This window comes from Galendromus occidentalis, unplaced genomic scaffold (assembly GCF_000255335.2).
Source record: "Galendromus occidentalis unplaced genomic scaffold, Mocc_1.1 scf7180000077504, whole genome shotgun sequence".
Lineage (NCBI taxonomy): Eukaryota > Metazoa > Arthropoda > Arachnida > Mesostigmata > Phytoseiidae > Galendromus > Galendromus occidentalis.
Genome location: NW_003805492.1, coordinates 47,227 through 58,881, shown reverse-complemented (window position 1 = coordinate 58,881; position 11,655 = coordinate 47,227). Strand labels below are relative to the sequence as shown.

General features: G+C 52.0%; 1 protein-coding gene across 1 annotated transcript; it reads right to left on the bottom strand.

The window, feature by feature from the left end:
• Positions 1-9,388: 9,388 nt before the first annotated feature.
• Positions 9,389-11,170, bottom strand: LOC100906715 (T-box transcription factor mls-1). Its single transcript, XM_003746829.3, has 6 exons — positions 10,960-11,170; positions 10,662-10,829; positions 10,484-10,578; positions 10,136-10,344; positions 9,823-9,995; positions 9,389-9,651 (listed from the first exon to the last, which is right to left on the bottom strand). The coding sequence occupies exons 1-6, from the start codon at positions 11,168-11,170 to the stop codon at positions 9,527-9,529; spliced, it is 981 nt and encodes a 326-aa protein (XP_003746877.1). The 3' UTR covers positions 9,389-9,526.
• Positions 11,171-11,655: the final 485 nt, after the last annotated feature.

Sequence of the window (11,655 nt, the reverse complement as noted above, 5' to 3'; positions counted from 1 at the left end):
CGGATCCGTAGCGTTCGTGGTGGTGGCAGTTGCAGCGGTGGGTTTGATCGACGCCGGAAGCGGATGTTCCTGTCCTCGGTTTTTCCCCGCGGGAATTGATCGAAGCTCCTCACTGTGGATCAGCTGGCGGCAGTTCGCTGAGCGCTAGACAGCCTGCGTGCTCACCCGCTCCGCCTGCGCTCCTCGATCGGGATCGGGCTTGGTGACTCTCGCTGGGAGAAATTCCTGGATCACTTCCTTCATCTTCCGCTTATTCAGAGCATCTGTCAGCTATGCTAGCCTCGAAAGTCGATGTTTGAACATTCGAAGGTGGATCTGAATCGCGATCTGCGGACCGGACTTTTCCCCCGCTACACGGCCCGTTTCGACAAGGAATGGCGACGACCATGATTATTGTGATCGAGACGCAGAATATTTGAAGATAGTGCTCGAGGCATCTCGAAACTTTCCGCTTCCCGCTCTTCCGGCTGGATTTTGGAGTGGGAACTCTCAGCTTCGTTGGGGAATTGACCCGACGGATTTTTTCCTAAATCCAACTCGGGACTCCTTCTTCTCTATCAAGGAAACCTCGAATCAGGTGGAGGGTCGAGGAACAAGGGGCGCGATCGTCCACCTCGCGGGAAACGAGAATCACAGCTCGGAGGCGAGGGCTTCCATTCGGCCTCTACTCAGCAAAACGTCGGGAACATTGCAGAAGCCATGAGAGAAACGCCGAGGAAGTCTCTTCGACGCAATCGCGTTCAATTAGCCGTGTGGTATTTGAATCATTTTTTGAATGAGTCCACTGCGTGTAGATCAGCGATTCTACCGGGTGAACGATCTCACGCATGGGAGATGTTCTATTGTTTCTCTATGTTCCCGTAGTCAACTGGTACACCGCACATCTCGAGAAGGTCCCGGCGGAACTCCGTTCGCGGGCGTCGTTTCGGCGGTGTCCCTTCCCATCTGAGGGTGATCGCTCTGTCGATGAGGGAACATTTTCCATGCCGTTGAGCTTTTATCATCATTTCCTCCTTTCAACCCCGGAGGACTTTTTTAGGCGACTCTTGGCGTCTCCTTGGAAACGGGCCTGTGTTCCTGGGGGACATACATAGGATTCTAGGTGGAAAGTCTCAATCCGAAGACTGGACCATTTCCACCTCAAAAAAAGGGAGTGTCGAAGTCGCGGGGGATCCCATGTTGAATGCCTCGCAACTTTCGGGGTTGCAATTCGCTTCTAATAAGGAGAAAAACAGAGCTTGAACGAATCTGGTGCAGATTCATCTCAGACGTATTAGATTCGTGAGCAACCCTATCGGGCTCTCAAACGGCAGTCTCTTAGAGGGTCAGTATAGATTTCCGAGCGGATTCCGAAGCGGGCCATCGCCCTCGAAATAGTCGAAAAAGCTTCCTGACAGTGTGACTTCGTACATCTGCGGGAACCCACCAACCACTAACTTTGCTGCGTGACGTACTCGCATCATCACAGTTCCCGTTAAGTTGGAGAGCTGATTTGATCGCGTGATGACGAAAGTTCACTGCGTCACCGATCGATGGATCGTCCGGCGATTTTTTCCTGCTGGTGGCGTTCGGAGTACACTCAATGTTCGATTACCTTGATGAGCTCACGAGAATCCAGGGTCCGGCGCAAAGCATAACGTCACCACCTCCATGGAAGCAGATAGATATGCATTCTGAATCTTATTTTGCATCTCGATGTCTCGAGTGCAGTCCATGATAAAGTTAAGAAAACTGAGTCCTCGGCCTCCTGATTGCATCTCTCGGATACCCTCGAATACCATATTCTCTCAGAATGAGAGCGTGACAGGTCTCTCGCTCGAGAAAGTCTCATACACCGTGCACGCGACTTGTGCGCGGGAGGGAACACTATCGATACCTCGGTGGAATAATAGATGTTCCCTTTCGATAACCGCGGATTCTTTCCAAACTCCCGTTCCGTGTTTTGCCCGGATCTTGAGCTCACCAAGCTTAGCAGAACGCACCAATTATATGCGATTGGAGGTTGAGGACGAGCGCTCCGTTGGAGCGAGAATCGAGCCAGTGGTGCCGGGTCTCCTCCTGATTTAAAGACTAGGATAGATCCGCACATGCTCGCCAACAAAGGAACTCACGTCCTCCGAAGTTCTCGGCGCTCTGAGCTCCGTGGAGCTAACAAGCATAGACCCGAATTTTCTCTCAGCCTATAAACTCTTGATTACAGAGTTTAAGGCCTCGTTCCAGAGGATCGTTTTTTGATTCATCGATTCGCTGAAAACTTTTCTATGTAGCTCAGTTCTCAGACGAAAGTGCCCGGCGAGATCCTACCAATACTCGACTCTCCGCTGGAGAATTCTGGAGGAATATCACCCCAAGATAGAAAGTCTATGCTCCTCGAGCGGGCAGAAGAGTCCGAGTGTTGGAGCCCAGTGAGTTGCGCGGACGAGAAAGGAGTCGTTCGGGAAGTTTCGCTCGTCAACGAACATTAAATGAAGTAGATCCGAGCTCCCTTTACTTCTCAGCCAATAAAATAGACAACGAATTCCTATCTGCCGGGCTCAAACATATGGCTCGGGATCGGGAAAGAGGCACCATGCTCCGTATCGGTCACTTGAAATCGTCCGGAAGGGTAAGAGGAAGAAGAACCGTTTTCGGACGAGAAAGGTTCGTCGGCGTGAAAATGGCCGCATTAATCAGGATTAGCTTTTCTCCTTCCTGTCTCGGGAAGACCGAGGGACGAGAAGTGGAACGCCGCTATTATCCGCGCCGTCAGGATCTCAGAGAGGAAGGCTTTATTAACGATATTAATTCGCAACTGGCGTCACCGAGGACCTGTCGTACCGGTCAACCGGTCCGCTCTGTTCCCTTCCCCGTTCTAGCCCACCCTCCATCCCACCGTTCGATCTTGAGTGCCCCGAGGATCCTGTCGGAGTAACCCGTTGGAGCACGGAGCTCATGCTCTTGTGGTTGCCCGGCCATTCTTAACAAAGGAAGTGGAAGTCGCCGTGGTCTTCTGACTTTGCGTCCAACAACGACGGCAGCGATAATTCGCAAATCGGTCCCAGGAGCAACAGGAGCTCGGTGCGAGAAGAACTAGGCCCCGTCGACGCAAGAGTCTGCGTTTCGTCGGAAATGTCGCATGTTCTAGTCGAGAGACCGTTTGCGCGGGCCGTGTCGGTGACGAGAGAATTCATTGTCGAATCCTAAACCTGCGAGAATCTGTCGTCGGCGAGGACGAACCCAGAGCGACAACCGCCTAGTCCGGATTTTCCGTATTTCGGTCCAGGGGCTGGCCAAGCTCACCTGCCTCCCGCAGATTCCGAGAGCGAAGAATAAATTAAAATCGAATTCTTTCACGCTGCGAGACACTCATTTGACGGTCGCTCGAGCGGGCTACGTCGGCCGTCGTCGACGAGGCTCCGAGTTCCTCCTCGAGGAGATCAACAGCAGATTAATATTAAAGCTCGAAATAACAATTAGCATTATAATGAAGCTCCGGCAGCGGCGAGCGAATTGATAAATGTCCGGACACGCCCCCACCAAGGCATCGAAGATTCCCGCTCATGGGAACGGCAGTTTTGTGGCATTAGCATCCGGGACCGCGCGGATTGGATGGTCGTCGCTCGCTCTTTTCCAGTTCATTTCCTTCCTCGCTCACCCGATCCTCTCGTATCAGGTCCAGGGCAAACAACAGTACGCGGAGCTCGATTCTATTCAAGCGAAAAATCTCTTTGATGCAGCGTCTGTTTCGAGCGTTGTTTGATGTCGGTAGCCGCTATTTCTGACAGAGTTCCGTCCTTCAGGCTGAGCTCGTGCCCTCAGTACGATATTTGACATCTCATTTCTCTCCGACAGAAATCTCTCGATGTTTGCTGTGAAGTTTCAACCCATTATCTTCCGTCCGTTCTATTGGAGCACGAGTTCCGATGACCGTCCGGCGGGGATAAGGGCTGCTGCCTGCGCTGCCGCGGAGCTGAAGTTTACTAGACTTGGAATTCGAGCTTCACCACTCTAATGGACTCCAACCGGAAAGACCTCGCTCCAGCGGCGAAATACAATACCTGAGCGGAAAACCTCGTTCTACGACCTGGATTATTGGATGCACAGAGCATAGATCTAGATGGGAAGTGAGGTTGGGATATATATGTATGTAGGTGTCTTCTAATTCTAAACCATCGGATCCATATTGATTCCGCTAACTGACTGAGCGCGCAAAATTTCAAAGCGAGGGGATCTCCGCGGCAGGACATGCCATCGCTGAGAGATGTGATTGCTGCCGATTGTTCCGACAATTTCGAGGTTCGTATGTCCTCCTACATCTAGTCCCCCGAGTATTCGAGAATGAAGTGCCGTCATCATCATCGATACAGGAAATTCTGACGAGGGCCTCGGTACCTTCATTCCGTTCTTCCAGCTCACCAAACGACCGAGCGACCGTTCGCTTACCGACCTGCACATCCTCCTGGAATGAGTGGAAGACATCAGCGGAGGTAAACACACGCTCGCGAAAAACAAATAGGCTCGGAAAGATCATCAAGAGCATAGAAAGTATTGTTAGCACAAACATCAGACGAACAGCAGAGAGCGAAGCTGATTTCCCAAGATGAATCTAGCGGATTCGGCCGCGGTAGCGACAGCGTCCACAACAGTATTTTGATGGTCTCCGTCCAATTCAGACGCGAACTCGAACAAATATTGCGGAGGACTCACTGGCAGGCGGACTCTCAATCAGGGCGGCTCTAGACAGGGAATACGTCGAGCTCCCCGATGATTTCCGAGAATTCAGGCTCTCCCCCTTCCTCCGTCGAGAAAGAAGCCGGGAGTACGGGAGTATTGCGACGACTCGGCGGGAATCTGAGCGCGAGCCATGCTGACACCGAGAGAGGAGAGGAGATATTGATACTCGGAAAAGGACTGACAGCGATTGTGGATCCGTGTTGACTCGTACGCGAGAGAATCGAAGGCGGCGAAGCTCGCGGATCACCGGACTCCTAATCCGTGCGACGAGGGGGCATCTCGAATCTGATTTGCTTTCATGTTATGGAGATTATATCATTACCCGGGAGCCATGCACTCTGTCTGTGTACAGCATGCGAGTCCTAATTGGCCTTCGAGAGTCAGTCGGGGCTTTTGTGTGAGTGTGTGCCTGGATAGGGGAAGGGAAGATCTCCATCTTTCGGCTCCTTTTCTCTCCCATCTCCTGTGCTCGCTTCCTTGTTCGCTCCCATCGAGGGCAACTGCCGGCAGAATGCTTGAATAGCTGCCTCTCGAAGTACAATTGTGTGCGTACCTCATTTGCCATCTGCAGAACTCGGCGAGTAGCGGCAAAGGTAAAAGAAACGCACTCGAGCGAGCCAAATAACCCAGCCCGTGCGATCGTCTTCGAGAGGACAGCGGAATCGATTGGAACGAAATCCCGATCTCGACTTTGATCACCACGTCCGCGGCTTCGTCGGCTCATCGTCGACCGCTGAGCTATATGCCAAGCTGGGAACCTTGGACATTGAATCACGAAACATGGGCAAAAAACAGTCAGCCTAACCGAGCTCCGCGACCCGGTTCTCGCGCCCATTAATGAACTGCGGAAAAGATTTGAGCTAATTTTCAGCCGCATCGATAACATCAATCTATTTTTTCCATAATCCGACCCACTTAATTTGGCTTTGATTGATGGAGAGCGGAAGATTCCCGCGTCCATGGATTCGGGCCTAATTAACGCAAATGAAGAACAAGTAGAGGATAGCGTAGCTCGACATCAAGAGTTAGCTAATTTTCGACAGCACCGGAGATCATCGATTCGAGTCCGGAGCTATGGGGGACTGGGGAGAATCAGATTTCGGTCTAGAGCCCGATAGATAGAGGTTTCACTTTGCTTGACGATTGACTTCAGCAACAAGGGCCTCGCGCCTGATGTCATTTTATTCGGTGACGGGAGCAGATGATTCCCTACGCTCCTGTTTCGAAAACCACATGGAATGGATGCGGCTGAATTCTCCTTATGCGGGTCTCGGCCGTCTTTGCGTACCCTCTCGCGATGAACATGGTATTAGAGGAGACTGCTGGGTGAGTGGAGGAACCGAACGGCTCTCCCATTGGAACGCATTTTCCGTTGCCCCACTCGTCGGGGAACGCGAGCTCCTTTCCTTGAGACAAAAGATCGTGCCGAGCGACTCCAAGGCGCTTTCCGGCACGGCATCTGGCGTAAACATTGTCCAAGGGTGACGCCGTGCAGCTCCTCGAACTTCAGAAGCGAGCTTTCGCTCCTCAAGGGGTGAGGTCAGCGAAGCAGCTACAGCGGCTCGACCAGCCGATCCGTCATCGTAGGGACCCACGAGACTGGCGGCAGTACATGACAGAGTTGTGGGTCAGCTTCTGACTGCGGCGACTCTACTTCCGGCGAGTGAGCATCTTAGAGAAGGCTTGAGCTTCGGAAGTTCTCCCGGACGCAGGGTTCCGCCGTCCCGACCGGCGAATCACACCTCGGACCCTCGCTCTGGCACCGACCTCGCCCAGCGAGCGATTCATTTATTGTGAAATGGAATGAACCTCGTAGGACACAGAGAATAATCTTCGTGGCGTGCCAGACGAACATTTCAGCCTAATAGGGAGAAGTTATGCTCTCCTCCTCCGCCAGTTTCCTTCGTATGTGCGTGCAAATCCTACGGCGACGACGAATGACCGGCTGAATGGGTACGCCGATGGCTATGTGTCTATTCGTGATGGAATCGCGGAGAGTGGATGTCTTCGTTCCAAATGAAACCCGTGACTCACTCAGTTGTTCACTGGGCTGCTAATGAACGAGGAGCGGCGACCAGCGAACAACCTCCGCTTAGGCCTCAGACGGAGGCTGCTTTATCTCCGAATCGCTGCATCCGGCGGCTCCACGAGAGCCCCGTGCTCGGATCGAATCGGAGTATATCAAATCGAAGTCCATTCCAAACTCTTCGCTGCGTCGAATCTTGAACTCTAGCGCCCCGTCCACTTCAGAATTTCTTCGGGGACGTTCGCGATTGCTATCCTTCCCTGATTGCCGGTGAAACGAAATACGACCATCATAATTCTGCCTATCCCACTTGGGCCGACATCCATGTATGTGAGCATCCCGCATGCGAAGTTCAGTTTGCGAACGCAACCGTGCATCTCCAGAGTCGAGCAATGGGCGACAGTCTTCGCCGAACTGCCCCGTCAGCGTACTTCATGCGATAAAGTGCAGGATCATCCCCGGAAGGAAAGGACTTCGGGAAATGTTCGATTCTGACACCCAATAATTCAGAATTGAAGACAGTGACCGATTAGGCTCGGAGCGAGCTCGCCCGGTGAGCGAAGTAGCCGTCACCTCGCCTGTGCTCGATGTTTTCGCGGATATCACCCAAGGTTCAGCCCTCTGTCAGTCGCGAAACGGAAGGATCGAGAGAAAACTCCGTCGACGCGTCGAGGCTCAAGCGGAAACCGGTGAGCATCGTTGGGTGTGCGAGATGATGATTCTCACGGAATGCTCACGTTTCTCTCATCATTTCATCTATCCGTCCCGCATACAGAACGAGCGATGACCGTTTGCCACGGGCCCAGACCGTAGTATCGGGGGACGCAGAATCCTCTGCCATCGGACTTGCGGCGCCGATGCGTGGTGGCGAACTTTGGCGGAATTACTTTTGTCTTTCGGCGAGTTGTTTGTCTGGGCTTTCTCTTCTTCTGAGGCGAGTAGTGAGAGAGAGAGAGAGGAGAAGAGACCCCAGACCGATGGAAAAGGGAAACACAGACAACGATGTTGCTGAAGGTTGAATCGGCGGCTGGGCGAAGATCGAAGACTGGTTTCCGCTCAAGTTCGGAAACTTTTCCCATTTCCCGCCGTCCGATTCCGGCCAGATGCTCCTTTTGTTTCCAACGTCGAATGAGGCGTTGCGTCGTTTTAGTGATTTTTTTTGTGTTACTCCCAACTCGCCGAGCCCGACCACCTCTTCCGGCGAAAATTTCATACCGACCGCGGGGAGGAAGCGGAAGTCAGTCCGTCAGCCAGTCAGCCGGCACTAAAACTACTGCTTCGTGGCGAACAATTCCCAATACAAACAGCAGCACCCAGCTATCCCCCATACCACGCAGCGCGATGAGCAAGACTATTGTAGCTACTGACTCCACCTCTCCCCAACAAGCTCATAATCGAAAGCTACAATCGCGATTACAAGAGGAAAGGGAAACGGATATGCAAGTCGCTGTGGTTGGTGAAATAAAGTCCGAGAGGATAAACCGTTGTCGCTCCCCAGCTCCCGGTGTTTCCCGTCCGCAAGCTTGCGACAATCCCCCAGCCCCAATCCGCCAGTAGACATTAGACAGTCTTTTAACCGGCTTGTTTACATCTTCATTTCCCTCTCACTCTCAATTCCTATATTGTTCCGCAGAAGCCCAGTGACACGAGCGCGAAATTCCAAATTCTAAATACTCGATCGATTCAGAATTGGATCTCCTCTCGACCCGCTTTGGTTCTCAGGGAATTTGCACCGAATTCAATGCGTTCCCGTCTCAAGTAGAACTGAAAAAATAGGGCTAATCATTCCTTTTTCCGAGCCTGACGGAGTCAATTGCATTCTCGAACGATCTGCGAAGACTTACGGTTCTCAGAGGCACTCTGTGAGCGACGGGGGAGGTTCGCACTCTTGCAGAGCTGTGGGGTAGAGCACTTCTCCAAGTACCATGATGGAGAGAAAACTTAATCTTCAACATGAAGCTCATCCACTCGACCATTAGAGGAAGACGAGCTGTTTGATGGAGTAAGGAGCGGAGAGGCTGTTTAGGTAGATATAGACTCGGCCAAGACATCGTTCTCCTCGCTGCTCCTTCGAGTTGCTTCAAAGATCGCTCGGTCGGGCAGAGGGCGCAGGTGGGGGAACGAGAGGTTCAATTATCTATGAGAGGAGAAGTTTATCTTTAATGGAGGGTTCGGAGGTGGTCTTCATCTGGAGATGAAGGCGCGATGGGCGCCGCAGCAACTTCTGCTCCGATATCTCCTTATAGCCCTCACTTTCGTTCGGTACTTCGGTGGCCGAAACAACTCTTCTCGATCGACATCATCACGTTCTACCCTTTTGGCTAGCTCCTACGTAGATGTATCGATCGATTTGTTGCCGATCCCGGTTCTTATCTCCGGATCTTTTTCCCGGCTCATTGAAGAGCGTCGACATTACAGCAATGATTTCAGTGGACGCCACATTCAGCGGCGATCACTGGCTGAGCTCTTGACACCGTTCCAAGAAGCGGAGCCCGAGCCTCCCCTCATCGTGGAAGCTCGGCCTGATCCCGATAAGTAATAAGGAGGCGAAGACTCGGGCTCTCTCAAAGAGAGCTTCTGACTGAGCTCCGAGGGGTTGACTCGGGGCCAAGCTACAAAAAAACAACAATAGACACAGGGTTATTCTTAAAATGCTCTTCAATTCCGAGCTGATATTTATTGAGGATGGGTTTAAAATGTTTATGAATACCCCTCATCGCACAGGGGTATTGAATAGTTGAGCCATTCGGAGGCACAATATGCAACACCGAGGTTCCCTTAATATGTCTACGAGAGAAAATCATCTTCGAAGTCGAGACTCTGGTCGTTATTCAATAAGCGGACAGCTTGTTCCGTTTCGCGTCTCGTAGGCGCTGATGAGACCGGCGCCGATCCTGAATCTTCGATAATACCTGCAGAAGCCAAAAATAATCCTCAGACACTGTTCCTCCCTGTTCGAGATCGATCGAACTGAGAGCCTTTTCGATAAACGGCGGATGGGAAACATCGGAGGGAGACACTCCAGGCGGATGAGACTCCTGGCGAGGGCTATTCATGAAAGGAGTGGAACTAAAGAAGTTCACCTATTTTATGAATCCGACTACTGCTCGTTGATGCCGGTGGTTTGCACAAAATGTTGATGGCGTTCGGGTTGAGCTCGTTGCTGACTTCGTGGTTGACAACACGGAAAACCGGGGGCGCTGAACGCGATCCGATGGCCGCATCGACTTCATCAACCGGCTTCATACGCGTCGGACTGCGAACCCGAAGTGATAGGTCAATACAACGAATGAATATTCAACGTCACGATTCCGATTTTGATTGGTGTCGAATTAATCGATTGATCATTGGGACGGCCTTCGACCGACCGGGAAACTAGGGATTCGGAGAACTCACTTCGCGTATTGATGAGGTTTGACCTTGAATTTCTTCACATGCGCCGAGTGCCAGGCGGTCACCGAGATGAATTGCAGTTGTTCGAATTCGAAGTGATGCGTTGCTCCCTGTAATTCTTCTACTTCGATCGCGAGCTGATATTTTCGACGGGTGTCCAGCACGAGTTTCGTTGCGGCGGATTCTTCTTCTAGATTCGCTTGACTATACACCTAGGGAGGACCTCTCACTAAATCACTCGATCGAACACGCGAATACGATCCAGGTCGGACGGCACGAGCATGGGAATAAGAAAATATCAATACGGATTCACTGCGGGTACGGCGTGCATTGTAACGTCGAGATGCTCACTTTGATCGAGTCGAATACGATGAACGCGTCCAGCCAATACTGACCCAGCTTAGGCGATTCGGGATGCTCGTATACGATCGACAATTCTTGGGCGGCTGGAACCAGAAACTTTTGCTAGATACCAGTATCCAGCAAGAAAGGTTATAGACTCGGCTCGATTATTTGAAAAATCACCTACTTTCCGTGGTATAGTCCCAGCGTCCTCTTCGGAAAGCCAGCTTCGTCGGCGATATTGTTCCTATCCGGGCTCGTACCGAGTACATCTTATCGGGTTTGAGGCCTTGAAGCTCGACTCTAACGTCGGGTCGGAGATAACGTCCGTTCGTGTTGATCAACATCTCATGGCCTGGGCACCCGATTGAATGAACCGACGATTAGTATCCGCGACGTCACATGCACTTGAGGAACTTTGGAACTTGGAAATCGCTCATCCTTCCCCGGCGTATTCAAAACCCTAAGGGGAATCAGAAACTCACCGAACGGATGCATCAACTCCCAAATTTCCGAGTTCACAAGGAACATGACGACATCGCCCGATCGGATTTGTGTTCGGAAGGGTTCAACGGGATCGTTCGCGACCCTGATTCCATCATCGAAGCCCGAGTCGGCCGAGGGGCTCCCGGATTCGGGGGGCACCAAGTCGCCCGAACCGAATTCTTCAAGGGATTCGACCATGTCCTCCACCATTTCTACCATCATATCGGCGCTATAGCAAGTGTGCTCAGAAGAAGAGGCGACGCAACGCATAGGTCAGGCGGCTTCAAAACAACGAAGCGGCAGCGGCGGCTCTTAAAGACAGTTATGTATTCCACTCCGAAGCGAGAGAGAGGCGGTTCGGCAAAACATACATCCAAACCTTTGGCGGAAAAGTAGTTTCTCATGCTTTCCGCGCCAAAAAATTGGGAGAGGGTTCGGATCGACGAGTTCGCAATGGCGGGCGTCATAATATGCGTGAACACTGAATGTCTTTCTAAAATGACAGAGCATCTTCGGATGTCAGTACGCGTCTTAGGGTCCGAAGAGAGCCCATTTCCAGTGAAGAAGGGGAGGAGAGAATCCGCTGTCCGATCTCAAGTCTCCGATCTCTGACCCACGATTCCTTCGCTTTCCGAAATCCGTGGCCGGAACCGATTGGGATGCCATGAACGCAGCCGTCGCGAGAGTTCGAGTGA

Coding starts and splice junctions, on each gene's coding strand:
- LOC100906715 (XM_003746829.3), bottom strand. CDS start 11,170: ATGGTGGAGGACATGGTCGAATCCCTTGAAGAATTCGGTTCGGGCGAC. Junction 10,579..10,661: donor CTGGGACTATACCACGGAAA/GTAGGTGATTTT, acceptor TTCTGGTTCCAG/CCGCCCAAGAATTGTCGATC. Junction 10,345..10,483: donor TCGTATTCGACTCGATCAAA/GTGAGCATCTCG, acceptor GGTCCTCCCTAG/GTGTATAGTCAAGCGAATCT.